General features: G+C 34.9%; 3 protein-coding genes across 3 annotated transcripts; 2 read left to right on the top strand and 1 right to left on the bottom strand.

Moving 5' to 3' along the window:
- The first annotated feature begins 7,696 nt into the window (after positions 1 to 7,696).
- On the top strand, positions 7,697 to 8,962 carry LOC132610460 (uncharacterized). The gene is made up of 3 exons (XM_060324752.1): positions 7,697 to 7,905; positions 8,119 to 8,669; positions 8,763 to 8,962. Exons 1-3 carry the CDS (start codon positions 7,697 to 7,699, stop codon positions 8,960 to 8,962), a joined length of 960 nt encoding a protein of 319 aa, XP_060180735.1.
- Positions 8,963 to 9,022: 60 nt separating this feature from the next.
- On the top strand, positions 9,023 to 9,864 carry LOC132610450 (uncharacterized). The gene is made up of 2 exons (XM_060324746.1): positions 9,023 to 9,373; positions 9,538 to 9,864. Exons 1-2 carry the CDS (start codon positions 9,023 to 9,025, stop codon positions 9,862 to 9,864), a joined length of 678 nt encoding a protein of 225 aa, XP_060180729.1.
- Positions 9,865 to 10,522: 658 nt separating this feature from the next.
- LOC132610441 (uncharacterized) lies at positions 10,523 to 12,583 on the bottom strand. The gene is made up of 6 exons (XM_060324736.1): positions 11,962 to 12,583; positions 11,736 to 11,748; positions 11,533 to 11,590; positions 10,933 to 11,367; positions 10,743 to 10,844; positions 10,523 to 10,672 (listed from the first exon to the last, which is right to left on the bottom strand). The coding sequence occupies exons 1-6, from the start codon at positions 12,581 to 12,583 to the stop codon at positions 10,523 to 10,525; spliced, it is 1,380 nt and encodes a 459-aa protein (XP_060180719.1).
- Positions 12,584 to 25,592: the final 13,009 nt, after the last annotated feature.

Genomic DNA, 25,592 nt, shown 5'->3' with positions numbered 1-25,592 from the left:
GAGTATTAATTAATTAAAAGTGTCGGAACAATAGGAGAATCATGAAATCTTGAAGGACTTAAATGTGCATACTCAAAGAATGAAGAAAATTGAACAGTAAAAACCAACTTTATCAATCTGAAACACTTAATAGTAAAAATTGAATTGTTTTACGCAGTACGACTTCATGTCTGAATAATCTCAAAAAAACTATAGCACATCAAATTGTACTAATGTTGAGTAATGTTTAAAAATCACAAGTCACTTAAAACATTTAAACAACTACGACAAGTTATAAACAAAATTCAATATGCCCTCGATCAAATAATCCCAAAAACAGAGAATCAAGGAAACTGAGAAATTAAAACATAAAAAAAAATGTAGTCTTTTTCAAAAAAATGCATGTTCAAACACATTTTGCAGTCTCTTTAGAATTGAAAAAATCTACTTGTGATTAATCCAGCCTCGATGAATTCTCATGTCACTTGTATACTAATTATAAACACATTCAACGATCTAAAGGTTTCAAAATATACAAAGTACTTAGCTCTAATCTTTTCAGTGACTATGCCAACCCACTACAACTGTGGTGATGCCCTGCTGGATACACTTGTAAGTAAAATCTAGAAGTTGTTTGTATTTTGCACCCTCTAATGTATAAATCATTTTTTACAATTTGCACACTAGCGATAACCCAAAAACAAAAAGGGGATTGGAAGGGGAAAACGATATCGCGACGTCTATTAGAGTCTAACCGACCCGATTCTAGACTTCTAATATCATATTAGGAATTTATGCACCAAAACCTTAAGCTGCTTTGTGGGTTTGGACGTTTTTTAGTTTGTATAATATCCACATTCGTTGCATAATGGATAGAATATCAACAGTAATGGCCTCAAAAATGGGAATGAAATTTTGGTTCTTGAATCTATATTCTATGGTGAGGAAAAGGGAAAACATGGCAATGTTGAGAGTGGATTTGAACCCACAGAACCTTAATCTGGCGCCTTAGACCAACTCGGCCAGCTCAACAGAATTGATCGTACTGCTAGCATCTCTATATTCATTTTCGTTTTAACATGCAAAATTGACATCAATCACTACTATATGAATACTATAAATATATATATCTGTTATAAATACACCGTATTATGGATGTCCATTCAAATACACGATTTCCTGGATAAGCTTGCAATTGGATAAACTTGCAATTAAGCAGGCATTGCATGCAGCTCATGCAGGCAGGTTGCAAGCAGCTCCCTGAAAGCCTTGCAGCAGCTTCCTCAGGCTTGTAATCAAGCAGGCAGCTTGCGAGTTAGCTCAAGCAGGCAGCTTGTCAGCAGCTTCTGAAAAGCCTTGCAGTTGCTTCTTTTCTTCTATAAATAGAAAGTCAATTCAGTTCATTTGTATATCAATTGAAAGAGTAATAAAATCTCTCTCTGCCCCCCCCCCCCCCCCCCGCCCCAGCTTCTTTGGCTATATCTTTTGTTGTCGTGTACTTTTAATATTATTTTATAACACGTTATCAGCACGAGTCTCTGCCTTAAACACTTATTTTGAAAATATTCGAGGAAAGGAAAATCAAAGTTTCATTTCTACAAAATGTATTAATTAGCCAGAGGAGTTGGCGTTACAATTTCCTTCACTGTTAACAAGGTAATTATCATGCTTTTATCTGACGGTAAGTAGTATTCATCATTTGCCTTTGAAAAAGTGTTAAGAGTTGTAGTTGACTTTTAGTATTTAATCAACGTTGGATTCTGGAGAAGTGGTTCTCCTTGTTTCTGGATCCATGTATGGATTTTACCGTTAAATGTAAGTCAAGTATGTTTTCTGTTTCTTAATTTTATTGCTAAATATACCTCAAATCGGTGTAATAGATTTTATTGCTTTTGTTGCCACACGTTTTGAGGACTTCAATATTTCCATTAAATCGCTTTAAGGCTTTTGGGATACAACTATTATTTTATTTGTATCCGTACTTGTCAATAATGGAGATTTCACTACTGGACAACATGGAAGGTTAATTTCTAATGATTCAGGTATGAAATACTTTAAATTATTTAATTTATGCTTTCAGATGATAAGAATAGCCCTTATGGTGTATATATGGCTATCACGAGTTTGCTACTAATAGTACAACTCGTTGGATTCGTTTGATCCGTGAGAACCTAATTGTTTCTGGATCATTTATCCTCAAATTTGTCCTTGAAGAACAATAATGTTAAAAGGGATTGTGATTTCATATCCCTTAATGGCTAAATGAGAATTTGGAAGAAATAAATGGTCACCGGAAGTGACAATATTTCCTATGTATTGTTGTGGCTACAATTGAAGATGTGTTAGAGAAAAAACTCTCTACATCATATGTATGCCTCGATTTGCTCCTGAAGCAGCACTATCTTAAAAGAGTTCTAAGCTATCACAATTTGATATGTTTTAGGCACGTTCAGATGATTGTGTTCCATTCTTGAAGAATGAGAACTCTTGATAAATGCTATAAATATAGATCCACTCCCTGAAGTGAATGTGATAATATTTAGTTAAGCTTATCAATACAGACGTGCACTCGATTGTTAAGATACCAAGACTCACCTCCGGAAAAGGTATTTGAGAAGAAATATTATGAATATTTTATGCTTTACTCTTGAAGTAGTAATGCCTTGAAGTGTACTCTTGAAGAAGTAAGACTCTGGATTCTACTCCCGAAGCAGTAGAACTCTCGAAATCAACTCCTGAAGTAGAGGTTATATATGATAGAATCATTTATCCTAGATCATTATTGTTGCGATCGGAAAATAAATTGTAGTAAACCTGAAGTTTACTAGCGAGAAAAATGGTTATCATATTGAGACTACAAATGATTGGAAGATTGAATATCCTCAAGTTACTACGGGTAAGAAATACGTATGTGATACGTTACCCGAGCATGATGGATCACATGTCACAATAAATCAAAAGTTTATGACATGAAATCTCATGCAATAGTAAACTAGAAGTTTACTAAAAATAAATAGCACTCGTCATAGTAAACTTAAAGTTTACGGGTACAAATAATTTTATCAGTTGACAAGACCATTTTAATTGTCCTGATTTAAATCTAATGTGCTAATTGAGTATTTGAAAGATATTGAAGTACTAGAAGATTTTTCAAGAATTTGTTTGTGTTGCTTGTTCTCATAATAAGTTGATTACACCAACTAATGTTGGGATTGAATCCCCTAAATTTTGAAAAATATAAAAGGTGAATGTGGGCTCCTTCACCTACGATGTGATGTCTTGAGTGGATGCATCTATGAGACGGTCACATATACGTTTATTGTCAACTGGCAGTTTGACATTTACAAAGTTGCTTGCTCAAAATAATTGAGTTGGAAGCACAATTTTCAGAATATGTAATCAAGACAATTCATCTTGATAATGCTGGTTTATATTATGCTAGTTTGGCATTGGATGCCGCCATAATATAGCTAAACCATTGCTTATGAGAACAGAGCTTCAAATGTTGGTCTGAGATATGAGATATTGCATACAACGGCACTTGTATGCTTCAGACCAGTAAATTATGATAAATTCTCCCCTCATAATTGGTTCATGGTCAGGAACTAGATATTTCCATCTTATAGCCTTGATGTGTGGTATATGATTAATGGATATACCATGATGCACACAGATGGATTTCCCAAAGAAAATGGGGATATGTGTTTGTTTTTCTAACATAAGGGGAGAGAATATGCAGCTAAGAAATATGTTGTGAATTATCATCAGTATGATCCTCAGATAATTCAAGTCAAATGTTTGAAGCATTTGCTGACCTAACTATTTCATATTTCATCTGCAAAATGCTCCTAATGTCCCGGAAGGACAGTGTCTACAGTATGCATGGACCATGTTAGACCAATCGGTTCCAAATGTAATAACCCTTGAAAAGGGTAAGGAGCAAATGATTTAAAGGATCATAATAAGAAGGCAATATGCTCTTGAAGAGCCTACGACATAACACTTCATGAAACCTTATGGGAGGTTCAGGTACCTGAAAATAATGAAGTGATGAGATCTCAGTAGGTTATGTCGAATTGCGAACTGATACAAAAGATATCTCGTCGAAGATATCTTTGATACAATATGGGCCGCAATATTGCATAAAATTGTGAGCATCTGAGTTCTACGTCTCTTAAAGCATGCTGACGTAGAAATAATTACCAAGTGATATGTTACATCTTGGTAAACGTAAACTTTATTTGACCTGTTGTCCAGATATCACAAGTTCTTAGGGAACTTGTTCATAATCCTTATATGGATTAAATCAGATGAGGTGAATGTAATTTAATCACCTTAGTGAATATTCATTGACGAAGGGAACAAAGATAATCGTGTTTACCCTTGTCTCTTTTGATAATTAGAACCTTACAGATTATTGTGCAAGTTGATGACTTGAATATTATTGGAGCGCTTGAAGAGTTTCCAAAAGTAGTAGATTATCTGCTAAAAGAAGTTGAAATGAGAAAATTGTATTAGTCCTGAAGTTCCATATCTTTGTGCAATTGATGCATTTAAATATCTTACTATGACTATGGACATGATATAGTTTCACTCCTAAGTGGAGAGATTGAAGTAAGATCAATTTCATATTTCAAATGAAAGCCCTGACATGAATGTGTTTATCCTAACAAATATTGTCAAGTGTTTTAGATATGCAGGGAATTCATCTGATCGACATAAGAGTTCAATCCAGATATGTTATCTATTTCCATGAAGGATTACTGTCATACCATGTTATCTTACATGACAGTCAACTCATAAAGAGACAACAACAATTTATAAAGCAAGTCAAGAATGTACTTGGCTTGACTGCAACAATACTATATGGCGATGATGCAACTCTATCTAAGGAATGATGATACAGATGATCAACCAGGTCATGAAATGGTCATTTGACAAATCTGATCGCAAATGCTCTGCCAACCTCAAGATATGATAAGTTGGTATACAAGATGAGAGTACATCATCTTCAAGAATTATGTGATGCTATAACCGGGGGGCAAAATATGCGTTGTACTCTTTTTCCCTTAACCAAGATTTTGTCCCATTTGGGTTTTCCTGGTAAGGCTTTTAATGAGGCAGCTAGCAATGCGTATTACTAGATACTTGTACTCTTTTTCCTTCACTAGGATTTTTTCCCACTGGGTTTTTCCAAGTGAGGTTTTAATGAGGCATATTATCTACTAATGACCATCCAAGGGAGAGTGTTATAAATACACCGTATTATGGATGTCCATTCAAATACATGATTTCCTGGATAAGCTTGCAATTGGATAAACTTGCAATTAAGCAGGCATCTTGCATGTAGCTCATGCAGGAAGGTTGCAAGCAGCTCCCTGAAAAGCCTTGCAGCAGCTTCCTCAGGCTTGCAATCAAGCAGGCGGCTTGCGAGTAGTTCAAGCAGGAAGCTTGTCAGCAGCTTCTGAAAAGTCTCGCAGCTGCTTCTTTTCTTCTATAAATAGAAAGTCAATTCATTTCATTTGTACATCAATTGAAAGAGCAATAAAATCTCTATCTGCCCCCCAGCTTCTTTGGCTATATTTTTTGTTGTCGTGTACTTTTAATATTATTTTATAACAATATCATCTTTTTTGTCATTATAAATATATTTCTACTATTTGACTAAAATTATCAAGATTACAAAACAAAATAAAAAGAGATTTTCACCAAAAAGATAGTTTAAACTTATTCAGAAACTAATGTAATGAAGATTTCTAGTTTAATTCCATTTTTTTGTTGGGTTTAATTACTTAGCTGAGTAATGGTTTTTTTCATTTTTGGCCCGTCGGCCGAAATGAATTTGAGCCTTGGCCAAAATATAGAAAACATAAATAGTAGTTATGTATATTTATGTATACGTAATGTATAAATATGTAGACAAAATTTATGTTATATGTACATTATACTTAATATACAAAAAATATACATTTGCCGGCTATTGTTTTTTAGGGCGGTCCAAAAATGTTATAATTTCAATACATAAAATCTCTATGTAATGTAAACCTGACTAATGCACCACGTCAATTACACGAAAAATGACAATTTTCTCTTTACTGGTCACCAAATATAAACTAGTGTACTCGCCCGCACTTCGCGCGGTCATAAAAGAAAATAAAAAATATGTTCATAATTATTCTCATAATTCTTTTAAAATGTTAATTAGTCCTACTATATAATTCTACTTTTGATGGTCATAGATGGTTCTCCTATTGTTTGCCTTACTCTTTTAATGAAAGATCATTTAACGTTAAAAAAAAAAAATCATTTAAATTAGAGCATATGAACTTAAATAAGTAAAAACTTAATATTAAATAGTAAAAAAGCAAAAAATGGTAATATAAAATGTGGTGATGTAAGCCTTACATAGATATTGCAACTCCATTTTTCTTCCTCTACTCGAAGAACACTATTCAGGTGGCAAATTCTCCAGCGACATTCTTGATCCAATGTATCGCTTACAAAACATATATATGACAAGTCACGGTCTAGATCATTCATTTCAATTTGTTTTCTTTAATTTACTCCTATTCTTTTACTCCCTTAAGCTCGTGGATAATATAATTGAATTAACGTCGTTCTTCTTTTCTAGACAATAAAAATAAACTAAGAAATAGAAATTCATGAAAATTAATACATGAATATATACTGCGTTAATAAATGGATATGAAAATATACATTTTATATAGGAAAAATTTCATAAATGACTACTATTTGGGGTTTTTTTTCCACATAGCTACAGTTTAGCTATTTACTTTTCGTGGCAAACATATAGCTAAACTAAGCACTTGTTTCATGTTGTATTCGTTATTAAGTGTCACCGTATTCATGAATACAGTCATTAAATTTTGCTAAAATCGTGGGATGAAATCTCCTAAACAAGGCAAACTAAGTAAAATCTTCCTAGAATCACTCTCAATGACCTGGCTTCCAAAATATCACACGATTCTTTTCAATTACAATTACTCAAATTCAAATTCAAAAAACAATACTCAAAAACGGAAAAGACAGAGCTTAACCTCCTAACAGTAAATTCAATTCAAACATATAGAATGCGTTCAGAATACAATCTCAAAAATCAATTGCGATTTTAATTTAGATTGTCGCAATCGAATCTGCTGTTGTTCGTATGAGTTTCTACAGGTTTTTTTTAGAGTTGTTCTATACAGAAATTGCTGGACTTATTTTGAATTTCAAAGGTAAATAATAGTTCAGTTGATGTTCATGATACAACGAGTAGTTTTACATTGAAGTTGTTGATAATCATTAGCACTACTGAATTAAAAAAAAAATGTCTACCATACCGGCAGTAATTCGACATTCCGGGATTTGGAACGATGAGAATCATTTTGTGAATTACACAATCGATGCAATAGTTTTCAAAGATTATGCCTCGTATGAGAATGTAGTTGATGTAATAGCGAAACAGGTAGGAATAGATACAAGTAACAAAACAATTAATATCAAATACATGATCGAAGGTGATTCTATGCCGCTTGAAATACACAATGACATGAGTGTGAGGGTGTATGTTGAATTGAAGAAAGATAGTAGGTAGTTTGGGATGTATCCTTTGTGAATTACCACAACTGATAAGTTGAGTGAATACAATGTGTCTAGTGAAAGTGTAGTTGAAGGTGACATAACGCAATTAGAATACAATCGTCAATTACAAGTTATGAATACAAATGATGCGACAGAACTGGCAACGTCAACTTCTGGTCAGCAAATAGTTGTGTATAATGATTTGATCATTTCAAATCATAATCACAAGGAGATCATGGTAAATCAGGTATACAATGTCAAGGATACTTTGAAGGCTGTGATGAAAAAATATGCAATTGACAATAGGTTTCAGTTCCGTACAGAGAGATCAAATTCTATAAGGTATGCTTGTTAAACTGTTTATTATTTATTTGTATATAATAATAAAATTGTATATTTTTTCATTAAGTGATGTGTATTTAACTAGTTGATATTTCTTACACATATCTGACTATCTAGTTTAAATTGGTATATGAAATTGTATTCAGTTTTCTGCCTAATGATTTGATATGTGTCGGCAACTGAATGTATAAGTATACAATTGCGGATTTGCAGCTACACCATTGTATGTATATCAGAACAATGTGAGTGGAAAATGAAAGCTTCAAGCATTAACAAATCTGCAATGTTCAAAGTTAGAGAGTTTGGGGACAAACATACATGTCCATTGAAGGATAAGGTGTGTTCTTGTATTCAAGCAAGTAGTGGTTTTATAGCAGGAATTATTAAACCAAAGTTAACAAATCACAAGAGGAAGTATACGCCAAAGGATATAGTAGATGATGTGAAAAATGAAATTGGTGTGGATGTGAATTACATGAAGGCTTATCGTGCTAAAGAAAAGGCTATGATCGAGTTGAGGGGAGAGCCAGCAGATTCTTACAAGAAGTTACCTGGATATGTATACATCTTGGATAAAACGTATCCAGGTTCTCATATAAGAATGCAAAAATCACCTGAAAATGAGTTCTTATATCTGTTTGTACCATTGTATGCCTTTATAAAAGGGTTTGACTATTGTCGACCAATAGTGGTTGTAGACGGGAGCCACCTAAAACAAGAATACAATGGCACCTTTGTTTCAGCGAGCACTTTGGATGGTGCAGGTAATTCGTATACAAATGTACTGTTTTTTGCATACAATGAATACAGTGGAGTAAAAATCAGTAACCTTTTGCTTTTCTCAATTGAATTTGTAGGTAATATACTGCCTCTAGCATATGGCGTGATCGATTCTGAGAACGATAAGTCTTGGTCATGGTTCTTTCAACGGTTCAAGGAAGCATATGGGGTAAGGGATAACATGTGTATTGTATCTGATAGACATGAAAGCATCATCAAGGCTGTTGCTAAAATTTATCCTACTATTACGCATTTAGCATGCATATGGCATCTTTGAAAAAATGTATATAATAACTATAGGAAGAGTCATGAAGTGTTGAGTGGTGTATACTATAAAATGGCAAAAGCATACACACAGAATGACTTTGATATGCTAATGGAAAAAGTTGAGAAAGAGGATATTCGGGTGAAGGATTACTTGGATTCAGTGGGAAGGGCAAAGTGGGCTAGGCTTTATTGTCCAGTTAACCGAGCATGGACATTAACGTCAAATATTGCTGAGTCCATTAATGCAGCACTCGTATCTACTAGAGAATTACCAATATATGATTTTCTGGAGGAAATTAGGTTGATGTATGGACGATGGAATTTCACAAACCGACAAAATGGTTCGTATACATTCACGACGCTTGGGAAAAAATTTCAAGAATTGCTGACCATTAATGAGAATAAATCTACTCGCATGAAGGTTTGTTTTCGTGCATCTGTATACGTATTTTTTTCATTGCTTACATTTCATCTTTATGATTCTTATACATAAGTATATTTCTTACAAAAAAATTATATATTGATATGGCGTATTATGTTTGTAATAAAAACTTGATGTGAATCTGTTTGTATATTGTTGCATAGGTAATTCCATCAACAGAATACTTACACACCGTAATTGATGAAGGGAGGAGTTTCATTGTGTGTATTGAAAAGAAAACTTGCAGTTGCAAAATGTTCCAAGTCGATGAGATTCCCTGCCCCCATGCTTGGGTTGTTCTTAAGATGAAAAATCTCACTGTCGACAGCTACTGCTCAAACTTGTACAAACCAGAAATTGTGATGAAGACTTATGATGTCCCAATTTATCCGTTACCGAATCAGAGTGAGTGGAATGTGCCTATATACATTTCAGAAGAAGTAGTGTTGCCACCGAGGTACAAGAGACCGCCTGGAAGGCCAAAAAAGTAGCATGATAAGTCTTTATCTGAATGGTTTTCAAATACACGTACAAACTCGTGCAGTAGATGTGGACATGCAGGACACAATAGGCGCTCTTGTAGGAATGAGCCTAAAAGAAAGTAGTTGTTGTTTGCTTAGTAATTTGTTCTGTTTTTATGGTTTCTATATTGAACCACGTCGACTTTAAAGCGTCATGACATTTGCTGTTCTTATTAGCTGGTTTTTGATGAATGATTCTGTTCTTTTTTGTTGATATTGGATGATTGAAAATAAAGGAACTCTCTATGAATAACTTGCAATATTTCCGATGTATTATATTTGATATATACGTGACCGGTATACTTTGTATTCTATGTATGTGTTTGTTTCCAAAATCAGAAGCCAATTGCATCATGTTCAGTTCATCAAATTCAGAATTCAGAGACAAGTAATCAGAGATAGAGAATAACTGTATGCATTGCTGGCTGATATACAGTTATGTTTTAATTATGTATACATTAGTGTTATATTTCTGAATACAGCTATGTATTCATGTTGATACACATCCATTATATAACTGTATCATAAAAATGAAAGTCTGAATATAATTGAAAACATGCATACATGATTGGATACAGTCAAGTATTTTGGATATAGTCAAGTATTTTTGATACAGAAAAAGATACAGTCAAGTATTTTGGATACAGAAATAGACTGATACAGGCAACTCATCAGATACCTCTGTTGGAAAATGAGCCGTATAACTCCCGTTTTGTATCGGTGATTTATTGTGTATTCCATTATCATGTTGCTGAAATGTAGATTCTCTGGCAGCACCCTTAAAGAAAAAAAGATCATTTATGTAAAGATTATTTCAATTGAAAATATTCAAATTGTTTTTATTTTACCTTTTCAGAATCCTTATTCCCTTTAATTGCTTCAATAGCTTGAAGAATCGTTGTCAAGTTGTCATTGATCAATTTGTGCAAATCATTGAACTCATCCTTCACCTAAAAATATTAAAGAAAATCAAATATAGGAGAGACACATTAACTCCTTGAACTCATCCTTCAACTAAAAGCTATAAATTACACTCACCGACTTCTTAAATTCATCAATTTCTTGCCTCATGAGACACAACTCGTCTTGTTTGGTAGATGTCGGGAACTGGACAGATGTGGTATTTACATGCACTTGCTCATTCCCAATTGGAGAAGCCGACTTTCTTGTTTGTACAATAGTCGTCTTCCTACGGGGAGCAATGTTGGAAATTGAAATTGTTTCAGGTTGTAGATCTGCTTTCTTTGATGACGAAGTCCCAACAGACATCTGCCTACGTTTCTTAGACGGTGGAGATTCTGATTGAACAACTCCCTTTTGATGTGTGTCGTTATGGGGTGGTGTAGAAGCAAAATCATCATCATCAAGGACGGGGGCAGTGGTACTTTCTGGTACACCATTGACAAGTGGGGGCAATTGAAGACAAGCAAGCTCATTGACCGTCGGGACTATGTTGGCAAAAATATGCATTTCCTAATCACCATTTTAATACTGTCAGAACTTGTATCAAAATACAAAATATAAGTAGTTTTTAAAAAAATTCAAATATACAAGAATGTCAAGTATACAATGTATGAATTATATGCTACAGTCAAAATGCCAGTGTATACAAGAATTGTACTACAGATTTATGAATACAACAAGAAAAGCAACATAGACTACAGTGAAATATAAAGTTGATACACTGTGTCTTTGACTGCATTGTATCAAAATAATATCAGAAACAGTGTATCAAGTATATACTATAGTCAAAATGACATTGTATCCAAGAATTGTATTGCAGATTTATGAATACATCAAGAAAATGCAACATAGACTACAGTGAAGTATAAAGTTGATACACTGTGTCTTTGACTGCATTGTATCAAAATAAATGTCAAAAACAGTAGTTCCATATTTATGATTATAACAAGAAAATATAATACATTTGTCAAAATATAAAATAAAGAAACAGTAAAAATTTAAATACATGAAGGAAACTTATATAACAATGTTGAGTACAGCATTTTATCGGGGTGTTATCTTCTTTAAACATGCCGTCCATCAGTTCCTTAAAGCTTGGTTAACTTTCAATGGTCGTCCAATTCAGCATTCTGGGAATGTTGTTGCCCGTCTTGACTGCAAGAGTGGCGTCAACAAATGAACAACACTCATAAAGCCAAACTTGCATAGCAAGTGGCATTCCATGAAGCCTATAAAACTTTTTCTCAGAAGTCATCTTGTGAGTCATACTTTTAATCAACTCATTGAATGTTTTCTTACCCCATGGGTAATCCACGTATCTTCCAGACTCTACCAAATCAAAGTGTAACCTTGGTATTTTTACTGTATTCTTCTCATTGGACAAGATATAGGTATGAATGAAATAGAGGACAGCAATCTTAACGGCATCAACATCATTGAGGCCCCAATTTTTATCCGTGAAGTATTCAATCAAATCTGCCTTTGAGGGCATTTTCTTAGAACCACCAAAATATATCTCCAAAATCCTATTTTTACCCTTGCGGTTAACTTTAAAAGCATTTTCATCACCAACACACTTCAAACCAGTTATTATTGCAAATTCTCTAATAGAAAACCGCAATTCATTACCATTTATATCAATCAAAAAAGCATCAGGAGTACTTCCAATAAGTTCTCTCACCATGCAGCACCTCAACATTTGTGCTTGAACATCACAGTGTTGCATTCGGGTGAATACACCAAAGCAAGTTTCCCCAAATATTTTGTACTACTTATCAGTTAGTTTGTCCTTGAGATCTTTAAATACTTCAACATTGGTGTAACAACTCATGTGCACCGAATGAGCAGAAGGATCTTTCAGAAAAAACTTACTCTGCATTATTCAGTTCAACAACAGTCAAAAACTCAGTATGCAGCAATGACAAATTTAAATACACTACATGCAACAAAAAAATTATTCTAATTGTATCCAGAAAGAAAAATAATGTATCTATTTAACTATACTACAATCAACAAAATACAAATTCATTCTAATTGTATCCAAAGAAACAATGTATCTACTGAACAGTAGTTATGTATACATTGCATTTTGTGTATACATAGTATTCAATTCTACAAATTGTATTCAATACTTACCAAGACAAATGATAAATTGTATTCAATTCTACAAAAATGTATTCACAAGTAGACTGATATACAGATTAAATATAGAATATATACACAATATATATTGTATTCAACACTAAAATGTGCAATCACAAAGTGTATCAAAATTAAAAACTAATAAAAAATAAACATTGTATTCATAAATATGAAATAAATACAGTACCTCCCCTGCTTTTGAAGGAACATCTTCAACAACATTTTTTCCCTTGCTAACTGAAGAACCATCGATAACTTTTCTCCGCTTTTCAATACTTGGTAGGGATGCTTCAGATATTGATGAATCAACGACATCTTTTCATTTGGTAGATTTTGAACCTTCATCTCCCATTGTTTCCATACTTACCGGGTCGTGGCGCCTCTTAATACTACTCTCAGCATCCATTCTAGCAACAGAGCCTGCAATTTCTTCATCATTTTGAGTGATACACAAATTAAAAGATGGACCATCATCATAATGGTGCACATAATTGGGTATGCCTCTAGTAACTCTGCATGGAGTGCTTTTGTCCGCCATTACACCAAAAAATCAAAGCAAAATGCAGTAGAAACCCTAACAATGGCGGAAACCCTAACAATGGCGTAAAATAAAAAACATTGGAAGAATATATTTAACAAAATAAACACAAATTTGTAAAAAACTTCTAAATAACTTACCTAGAAATGCGCAGCAAGAATTTAGGTAATGGAATCGGTGGAGGATCGTGTATAGATATAATGGAGAAAAAATCGGAAGAGATTGAGAGACAATGAGAGAAAAAATGGGTTGATCAGGGGAAACATATGAATACAAGCCTTATGTTGCGGTTGGTTTTTAATTTTAACCGTGTTTAAATGTTTTAGTTATGTACAGTAATTGATATACACCTTTTAGTTATGGAATGTAATTAATTTAAAGTATAGCTACTAGATATAAATAAGGCCTAATGTTATCTACACCATGTAGATTTGCCTTTTATATATATCCTTAATAAGCATAAATTACCTGTAATTTTTGCATCACTTTACCTCATATTGATATCCCTAAATTAAATGTTGAAACCTATAGCACTTTTGTGAGGATATTCTTAATTCCTGATTCAAAGAACATTATCGTCGTCAATTCTCACCGAAATTCATGCAGAACAACCTATTTAATATTGAAACCTATAGCACTTTTGTGAGGATATTTCTTACTCCTTTCCTCCACATTTCCTTCCTTTTTAGTCCTCTACGACTTATACAAATTACTCCCTCCGTTCACTTTTATTTGTCCACTATTCCATAAATAGATTTTCACTTTTACCTGTCCACTTCCGCATATCAAGAGAAAAATAAATTATTTTTCTTGTTTTGACCTTAGCATTAATTACTCATTCCAAATCCAATGCAATTATACATCAATTAATATGGGTATCATGGTAAAATATGCACTTCATTTATTATTTCTTAAGAAGTGTGTAAAGTCCATAGTAAACAAGTAAAATGAACGGAGGGAGTATATTTTTTTTATGCATATGTACACTGTAGTATGTCATTTCTTCGTGCAGAACAACCTATTTTAACATTTTGAATTCAAAATTATATCCACTCTTTGCACAACTTCCTTTTGCCAAATAAATGAGTAGTGTAAACTCTAAAAGCAAACAGGTTTTTTCCTTAGAAATCAAGCACAATAATTGTATATTACAAAGGATAAGATTAATTTACAAATCGAAATAAATTCGCATTTTATTTCCATTTTTTTCAATGACTTTTTCAACAACCAACTAAAAATTGAAAAGCAAGAATAGATAATTTTCTCAAAATGAAAAGATTCGTAAATACCTATTTGTTGGACGACTATAGCTTTTAATTCTCTGTATGGATATTCTTCTGAATCTTCTTTTGAATCGCATCATAATCTTGTCTTGTTTTCAAAATTTTATGAACATGAGATAAATATGACCTAAAATATAGTAATTTGAGTGAATTAGAGTGAATTTGAATTTACCCTATTACAGGAGCATAGGATAACCCATTTCAGCAGCCGATATTTTAGATTTTTTTTTATCATATTCTTAAAAATGTTTCAGTTTATATATATATATAAAGTAAATTTTCTCCCACTTCGGTAATAAATTGTCAGTTAATTATAAAAAAGAAGAAGTAAATTTTGACCTATCTATGCTTATTATTTTCTTTGTACACATTATAATTCTTTGACGAAGAGTGTTAGCTAACCACTCTTCAATCTATGTAGTAACATCACTGTATGTACTAATCGTACGAGTAAATAATTTTTACACCATTAGTGAATTTTAACCTATATTAGCATATAATGTGCATAGTGGGAGTTAGTGCACCGGACTGCCTTTTTTTTATTTATTTACCGCTCCACTATTTACATAAACAAAATAACTAAAAACACAACATGTGCAGGGGGCTTTGGTCCTGTTTACAAGGTAGCAACACTTTTGGCATGAGCTCACCGAAAATATAGATCATATGAAGTCTAGATGACTGTCAGAAGCTTCCTGGTCCTCCAGAGTTAAAGCTTCATGTTTAGTTTCAGTATAAAAGTTGTATGATAAACACTGACTGATAAAGCTTAACTCTATAAAACCAAAGGTGATAAGACTCCTAATGGAAACTCTAGAAATTAAAAAGCAAGGAATTAAGATAAAAGCAAGAACCAATAGTAAAGGAATTATAGGCAAATCTAGGTATGTTAAACCTAAATCCTCCTAATTGATTCCTACTAATGAACCTATACTAATTGATAATCAACAAGGAAGACTCAATGAATCCACAAATGAGCAATTCAATGTACAAAATCAAGGACAATAGTTTTAGATTACCAACCAAAGATCCACACAACTAGTCACTAAGATAATCTCTAATTAACTAACTAAACAAACTATCACTCATAAGAGGTTTTTCTTTAATCATCAAGCTAAGAAACTAATGAAATGACTAAGGCAACTATGTATAGTCTTTTCTTTTACAACTAAGGTCCAAGAGTGACCTTTTGCAAAATTAACCACAAGTTGGCCAAAAATAGCCAACATTGGCTCTTCTTTGGTCATTTGCACTTCTAGCCACTTTTTATGGCTTCCCTTCTTATGCCTTCATCTTCAACATCCTCCCAAGAAATCATCCACACGTTATACACTCTTGAGAGGTGTTCTTCAAGCGCTTCCAATGCCCCTCTCTTCATAAACATCACTTGCAAGTCTTGGATTTTCTTGGCTTGGCTACGAGTGAATGGCCTTAAAGGAGTGGTGTCCATTGGTATCATATCATCCTCTCCTTCTTGGAGAAGATTCGTCCTCGAATATAAAGGCTCACCTATAACACAAGAAGATACATCACTTACATTGAAAACATTATGCACATTATACTCACTTGGCAAGTCGATCTTGTAGGCATTGTCATTGATTTTCTCAAGGACTTTGAAAGGGCCATCTCCTCTTGGGCTCAACTTTCCCTTCCTCAATTGAGGGAATCTTTCCTTCCGGAAGTGGACCCAAACCCAATCATCGGGTTGGAATTCCACTTTCTTTCTTCCACGGTTTTGCTTTTTTGCCACTTTAGTATTGATCTTCTTTATGCTTTTCTTCACTTTTTCATGAACCATCACCATTTCGGACACCCTTTGTTTTGCATCTAAACTCACAAAAACATCACTAGAAAAGGGGGTTAAAGTTAAAGGAACCAAGGGGTTAAAACCATAACAAACTTTAAATAGAGTCATACCAATAGAGGAATGGAGGGACCGATTATAAGCAAATTCAATCAAAGGCAAACGATCCTCCCAAGAAGTGGGTTTTCCTCTAATCATAAACCTAAGCATGCTCCCAAGAGTCCTATTCACTACTTCGGTTTGGTCATCCGTTTAAGGGTGGCAAGAAGTCGAGAACATGAGCTTGGTGCCAAGTGTGCCCCATAGACTCTTCCAAATATAGCTAAGAAACTTGGAATCCCTATCACTAACAATAGTGCGAGGCACTCCATGCAATTTAAGCACATGATTCACAAACAAAGAAGCAACATGAGATGCATCATCACATTTATGGCATGGGATAAAATGAGACATTTTTGAGAACTTATCTACCACAGCAAAGATGCTATCATGCCCCCTTTTGGTTCTTGGAAGACCCAACACAAAATCCACAGAAATGTCAATTTAAGGACCAATAGGAGTGGGAAGGGGAGTATACATACCTTGAGGACGAGTCTTTGATTTTGCTTGCTTGCACTCCAAGCATTTTCGACAAAGCTTCTCCACATCATGCTTCATTTTGGGCCAATAGAATTGTTCATTGAGGATGTCAAGTGTTTTGGAAACTCCAAAGTGCCCCATCATTCCACCATTATGAGCTTCTTTGACAAAAATCTCTCTCCATGAACTCATAGGAACACACACCCTACCATTTTTGAACAAGAACCCCTTAACAAGTTGGTATCGGTCAACTCTCTTCCCTTGATTCAACTCCTCACAAAAGTTCTTTGAAATCAGGATCTTGAGAAGAGAACCTGTTACATCTCGAAAATTTCGGACATTGTTGCCTTGTGAGTGGACTAATGTGAGTTTAAGATGAACATGAAGTCCTTAATAGGTTAATAGAGGTATTATATAGCTTAAAGTGCGCAGCATGAGATTTCAAAGTTATATGAATATATGAGCGTAAGTTTGTTGAATGAAGTGAAATGTAAGTTGTGATCGGAAGGTTTCCGCTATAATTGAGCTAATATTTATTTATAAATATCTTGAGGGGCTGCTATAGGGCCTATTGTATAGTTAATGAAGTGTTACATAAGTTCCAAGAAGGTTCCACGAGGATTGGAAGTCAAACGAGTCGACGAGAATGGAATTTAGAAATTCCCAGTTGTACGGCCATTTGTACGGACCGTATAAATTATACAGCCCGTATAATGGTCCGTAGATTGCTTCCAGAGAAGGGTGAAACCTGGTGATATTATACGGTCTGATTGTACGGACAGTATAAATTATACGGCCCGTATAATTGGCCGTATAATTGGGTCGGGTAAGAATTTTATTTTTACAAACATGGACGACCCTCAGTTTATTTTTATTTTCTACATTTCTTCCAAGCTCTCCAAGGCTCCAAAACCCTCTTCCCAACATATTTCACTCAAACCCAAGAGATTACAAAGATCAAATAGCAAGAATCAAAGTGTTCATGTGTTAGAAGGCTTTTTAGGGTTGGTAGATTTCAAGAAAATACTTGGGTATTGTAGCTAGGGTTTTTGCACAAGCTGATAGCTACTCCAAAGCTTGTTCCTATGGGATAAAATGGTTAGTTTTCATGCTTATTTCATGTTATTGAGAATGCTTGGTTGTAGCAAAACTTGGGTAGAAGAAGGAAGTGGAAAATGAAGTCTAAATGTAGCTTTATGATGTTTTTGAGTAGTAAGCCAACTTGAATCATGATTCTTAGTATAATATGGGTATAATATTGTTATGGAAGGCAATCATGATGATGAGGAAATGTTGTATGAAAATGTGCAAAGGGTTGATGTGTAGTTGTTAGTATAAGTTGAATATAAGGATGAATTTTGAAGGCTTAATGGAATCTGATTACTTGATTATGATATTGTGGATGTTATTATGGTTGTTTGAGAGTTGTTTGGTAATATGGTAGAAGTCGATGAAATAGGGGAAATGCTGCCCAAATTTCGTTAACTCATGAGTTATTCTAGTTTGACTTTAAGAGTATCTTTAAGGCTTATCCATGGTATGAATCCTTCTAATTGTAGATTTCTCAAGCTCGACGATGAACGTTAAGTAGTTAATAAGACAAAGAGGTATGTAAGGCTAACTCTTCTTTCTAAAGTCATGTTTTCCTCATTTTGCGTCTATACGAGATATTCACGTTATTCCTATTCCTATTAATGCTGTAAGCCTATGACTCTTGAGATTCTCTTGATATTGTAGACAATGTGTCTTGTGAGGATAATGATAACGATTGTGATGACAAGATAAATTCTAAGGATGCCATCTAAGATATTCGAAATGCCCTATTCGTAGAAATGCTAGAATGTTCATGACTTTCGATATTTTGAGATACCTCCGGTGAAAGTTCTTCAAAGTGGTGATGATAATAACGATGATGATAATAGTAATAAGGACAAAGATGATGATGATGATGACATGACTTAAGCACACCTATTTATATATGCATATAAGTATGTATGGCTATTATGTAACACTGAGCTTGTATGGTCGGGTATGATATCTATCGCGCGCACACCACTGCAGTTGGGTACGGATAACACTGAGCCTTGGTAGGGCCAGGTACGTATAACACTGAGCCTTTGTAGGGTCCGGTATGTATAACACCGAACCTTATTATGGTCGGGTAGGCACTGAACCTCTATGGTCGGGGATGATACTACTATATGTATAAACGTATGAAATGGGAGGTTCCCGGTAGAAAGAGGGTAAGTAAATACGGTGAACAACGCTAGAGGTATAGATGGCTTCATTATCTCATGACCTTTATATTTTATGTCATTTCTTATGCTTCTATTATGATGTTGATTATGCTTTACATACTCAGTACATTGTTCGTACTGACGTCCCTTTGCCTGGGGGCGCTGTGTTTCATGCTACACAGCCCCATATTGCTTTGCAAGAAAGTTATCCAGGAGTTTGACTATAGGATGTTCGAGGCTATCAGCTGGATTGGTAAACTCCATTCGGTTCGGAGTGATGTCGTGTCAGACTATTTCCTTATGAGCTGAGTCCTATACATTATGGGTATGTTGGGGTCCTGTCCCAACTTAGGTTTTGATATCATATCCTACGTTAGAGACTTTCACAGACAGAGTCATGTATACAGTACGCGCGCTTAAGAAGTAGTCGTATTACGAGAAAAGGAAGATGCATCTCCTACGAATATCCTATACCAAGACAAAACGAGTAAAGTATATGAAGGACTAAGTTGGAGAGAAAAATGTGGCCATGAGTTATGAGTTTACCGTAGGACGATAAAGCGATAAAGCAAAGCTATCATTAACAACAAATACAATATGATTATGATTGGTTGTGAAATCAATGTTGAGTGCAACACAAGAGTAAAAGAGTATGAGGAATAAGGGGTATTAGTTGTGCATGAGACTTAGATCCTTCAAAACAATGATGGCGGGTTCAAGGGAAAGATGCATTTATGGTTACTATAAGTCGATTACGGGAAAGAGAGGAATAACTTGAGATGGGAAGAAAAGGGAAAGATGACGCTATAGGTGAACTCTGAGTATCAAATATTGGGATGAATGACATGACATGGATGGTACGGATAGCTAAACATACTACTATTTTGTGTATCCTTATGGGACAGAACTTGTTAATTGGAGCGAATGTAGACATTAACTCATAACTAACGGTTGAGCTAAGTAAAATGCATCCTTGTTTGGATTGCTAAGTTAGTTGTATTACTTGATCACAAAACTACAAGATGAGTATGTTAAGACTTCACACATGGATCGCGGTAGCTATAAGTTAGGGAAAATGGCAGGGATACAATGCAGTATAATAAGGGAATTGAGGAAATAAATACATGAATTCAAGATTTGAAGTGGGGTAACAGATTTGAGGAAAATATGAGTGTAGAGATTGAAACGATAAATCCTAAGATGTGACAGATATAGACTCTAAAACGCAAAAGTGAGAGTTATGCAGAAATGAGTCTAATAGCTAGTAAATAAATGATCAAGAATTGAGCGGGTATCTGAGACTGTACTGAAAATTATTCGTGAAGACCTTGAACAACATGACGTTAAGAGAAAAAATAACTCAAGGAATATGGTAAAGGATAGCGATGCGATATTGGAATAGAGGCCAAGGAATTGACAGTAAAGTCGTTGTTAATGATATTGTGATTTATAAGTGGCAAATAAGAAGGGACATAAAGTTTTCTATAGTAGAATATAAGATGTGATAATCGAGGGACAAATAAAGGAAAGAAAAGAGTATGACGAGATAAGTTACAATAAATAGACAAAAGAGTTCTGGTATGTATGAGATGCGTAAAAAATAGAACAAACCGAAGGAAGGGAAGTTTACGAATAAGATTAGATGTTCATACACGAATCACACAAGAACGGTTATGTAACCTGCAAGTATTTACATGTCGAGAATGAAACCAATTGGGTACTTAAAAAGAGGAGTAAGAGGTAAGTAGGAATAGTGTGTTTGTGACACTCTGGGTCAGTTGAGGAAAAATATATGGTAAATTGAGTCGAAATGTTGAGTTGGAATTATCATTAAGGACAAATAGGACAATTACTCTGAAGATGATATAAGTTTATGTGATACGTTTCCTACGATAGCCCTAGGTGTGTTAGATTACTTACGAATTCGATAGGGTCACTTAATAAGGGGGGTTCTACCAGAAGAATATTACGCCTTGGAACTTTCATTTTTGAGTCATTGTGGTTATAGCGAATTTCCAACAGTTTACCAGAGGGTTATGAAATTCTCAAAAATTATGAGGCCTTTAATGAGTCGACGAGGGACACCTACGACAGGATATCTCGGATTGAATTTATCTAGACTCTACAGATGTAAATCAATACCATTATCATGGTCATATGGAAGAAAGAAAGTGGGAGAGATTTGCAAACCATGTAAGATTTAATATCATTGTTGAGCAAGAAAAAGGATCGACAAGCCCAAGTATCAGGGAGGATCATACCAGGAAAGTGACTCACTTGAAAGGATATTCCTGGGGAATCAAGGGAGTATTTCGATCGAGGGTCATTACTAAGAAGGAAACTCGTCTTCAACTATTCAAAAGGAATGTTATAGATAGTGCATGTCAGAGGATTAAAATGATGACTCCAAGAAGGATGTACGCTACGGACTATGCTACCTAAATAAAGAGTGGAAGTAGACCTATAAGAATTAGAAGAGAAAACAAGAAAAACTCAACTTAAGCTTCAAGTGTAGATGGATATATTAAGTTGTAGTCAACTACGAAAGTAGCTAAATTATGACCACTTTCTTTGGAAATACAATATTAACTGAAGTCAGGTGGAAAATGGTATTAATTTAAGCAAGGCGAGGCACAACATGATAGACGAGTCCTAGTTAGCATTGATTCGTTATAAGATCATCATAACCAGTATGCTTATACAAGACTAGTTTAACATTCGAAGACGGATATTCCTAAGGGGGGAAGAATGTTACATCTCGGAAATTCCAGACTTTCTTGCCTTGTGAGTGGACTAATGTGAGTTTAAGATGAACATGAAGTCCTTACGAGGTTAAGAGAAGTATTAGATAGCTTAAAGTGCGCACCATGAGATTTCAAAGTTATATGAATATATGAGCCTAAGTTCGTTGAAGGAAGTGAAATATAAGTCGTGATCGGAAGGTTTCCTCTATAATTGAGACAATATTTATTTATAAATATCTTAAGGGGATGCTATAGGGCCTATTGTATGGTTAATGAAGTGTTACATAAGTTCCAAGAAGGTTCCACGAGGATTGGAAGCCAAACGAGTCGACGAGAATGGAATTCAGAAATTCCCAGTTGTACGGCCATTTGTACGGACCGTCAAATTATACGGCCCGTATAATGGTCCGTAGATTGCTGCCAGAGAAGGGTGAAACCTGGTGATATTATACAGTCTGATTATACAGACCGTATAAATTATACGACCCGTATAATTGGCCGTATAATCGGGTCGGGTAAAAATTTTCTTTTTATAAACATGGACGACCCTCACTTTATTTTCATTTCCCACATTTCTTCCAAGATCTCCAAGGCTACAAAACCCTCTTCCCAACATATTTCACTCAAACCCAAGAGATTACAAAGATCAAATAGCAAGAATCAAAGTGTTCATGTGTTAGAAGGCTTCCTAGGGTTAGTAGATTTCAAGAAATTAATTAGGCATTGTAGCTAGGGTTTTTGCACAAGCTGATAACTACTCCAAAGCTTGTTCCTATGGGATAAAAAGTCTATTTTCCATGCATATTTCATGTTATTGAGAATGCTTGGTTGTAGCAAAACTTGGGTAGAAGAAGGAAGTGGAAAATGAAGTCTAAATGTAGCTTTTATGATGTTTTTGAGTAGTAAGCCAACTTGAATCATGATTATTAGTATAATATAGGTATTATCTTGTTATGGAAGGCAATCATGATGATGAGGAAGTGTTGTATGAAAATGTGCAAAGGGTCGATATGTAGTTGTTAGTATAAGTTGAATATAAGGATGAATTTTGAAGGCTTAATGGAATCTGATTACTTGATTATGATATTGTGGATGTTATTATGGTTGTTTGAGAGTTGTTTGGTAATATGGTGGAAGTCGATGAAATAGGGGAAATGCTGCCCAATTTTCGTTAACTCATGAATTATTCTAGTTTAAATTTAAGAGTATCTTTAAGGCGTAACCATGGTATAAATCCTTCTAAATGTAGGTTTCTCAAGCTCGACGGTGAACGTTAAGTAGTTTAGAAGACAAAGAGGTATGTAAGGCTAACCCTTCTTTCTAAAGGCATGTTTTCCTCATTTTGCGTGTATACGAGATATTCACGCTATTCCTATTCCTATTAATGTTGTAAGCCCATGACTCTCGAGATTCTCTTGATATTGTTGACAATGTGTCTTGTGAAGATAATGATAACGATTCGGATGACAAGATGAATTCTAAGGATGCCATATAAGATATTCGAAATGCCCTTTTCCTAGAAATGCTAGAATGTTCATGACTTTCGATATTTCGAGATACCTCCGGTGAAAGTTCTTCAAAGTGATGATGATAATAATGATGATGATAATAGTAATAAGGACAAGGATGATGATGATGCTAACATGACTTAAGCACACCTATTTATATATGCATGTAAGTATGTATGGCTATTATGTAACACCGAGCTTGTATGGCCGGGTATGTATCTATCGCGCGCACACCACTGCAATTGGGTACGGATAACACTGAGCCTTGGTAGGGCCAGGTATGTATAACACTGAGCCTTGGTGGGGCCATGTATGTATAACACCGAACCTTATTATGGTCGGGTATGTAGGACACCAAACCTCTATGGTCGGGTATGATACTACTATATGTATAAACGTATGAAATGGGAGGTTCCCGTTAGAAAAAGGGTAAGTAAATACGGTGAACAACGCAGAGGTATAGATGGCTTCATTATCTCATGACCTTTCTATTTTATGTCATTTCTTATGCTTCTATTATGATGTTGATTATGCTTTACATACTCAGTACATTGTTCGTACTGACGTCCCTTTGCCTAGGGGCGCTGTGTTTCATGACACACAGCCCCATATTGTTTTGCAGGAAAGCTATCCAGGAGTTTGACTATAGGATGTTCCAGGCTATCAGCTGGATTGGTAAACTCCATTCGGTTCGGAGTGATGCCACGTCGGAGTATTTCCTTATGAGCTGAGTGCTATACATTATGGGTATGTTGGGGTCCTGTCCCAACTTAGGTTTTGATATCATATCCTACGTTAGAGACTTTCACAGACAGAGTCATGTATACAGTACGTCAGCCTTGTAACCAGCTATGTAAGCCGATGTATCATTATGCATTACTTTACAGATTTCATATGATTACATATGTTACTTTGTCTGAGAAAGACAGAAAGAATGTTTTTGAAAAGCTTTCATCATGCATTTCATCTCATGATTTAAGAGTCCAGTGAGACTATGAGTATAACGAGAACCAGCGGGTTCTCTCGGCTCTAAGTAAGGGTCGGGTGCCCATCATGCCCTATCAGGATTGGGGTGTGACAGAACCCCTTGAGGCTTTCAAATCCCACCATTCTAGAAGTCATAGTATTTAACAAAACATACCTTCTAGACAAAGCATCCGCCACCATATTTTCCTTACCCTTCTTATAATGGATCACATCAGGAAATGTTTCAATAAGTTCAAGCCATTTGGCATGTATTTTGTTGAGTTTGGATTGGCTCTTCAAATGCTTCAAGGACTCATGATCCGAACGAATCACAAATTCTTTGTGCCACAAATAATGTTGCCAATGGGTCAATACCCTCACAAGTGCATACAAATCTTTGTCATAAGTAGAGTAATTCAAAGAGGCCCCCTTTAGCTTTTCACTAAAGTAAGCCAATGACTTGCCCTCTTGCATCAATACTCCACCTATACCAGCCCCGGAAGCATTACACTCAACTTCAAATGTCTTCTCAAAATTTGGCAATTGCAACAATGGTGACGAAATCAACATGGACTTCAACTCTTAAAAGGCCTTCTCTTGCTCATCTCCCCAAACAAAAGGAAATTCCTTTTTGATTAAATCGGTTAAAGGAGTGGCAAAATAGTACTAAATCCCTTCATAAATCGCCTATAGAAACTTGCCAACCCATGGAAACTCCTCACATCAGTTGCATTTTTAGGAGTTGACCAAGTTCTAATGGACTCCACCTTTTCTTCATCAACCTCCACACCATTCACACTCACAACAAAACCCAAGAATACCACGTTATCAACCCCAAAGGAACACTTCTTGAGATTAGCAAACAACTTTTCACGCAATAAGACATCAAACACTTGTCTCAAATGGACTACATGCTCCTCCATTGTTTTATACA

This window comes from Lycium barbarum, chromosome 1, assembly GCF_019175385.1.
Source record: "Lycium barbarum isolate Lr01 chromosome 1, ASM1917538v2, whole genome shotgun sequence".
In the NCBI taxonomy this organism is placed as follows: Eukaryota; Viridiplantae; Streptophyta; class Magnoliopsida; order Solanales; family Solanaceae; genus Lycium; species Lycium barbarum.
This window is presented reverse-complemented; position numbering and strand designations above follow the sequence as displayed.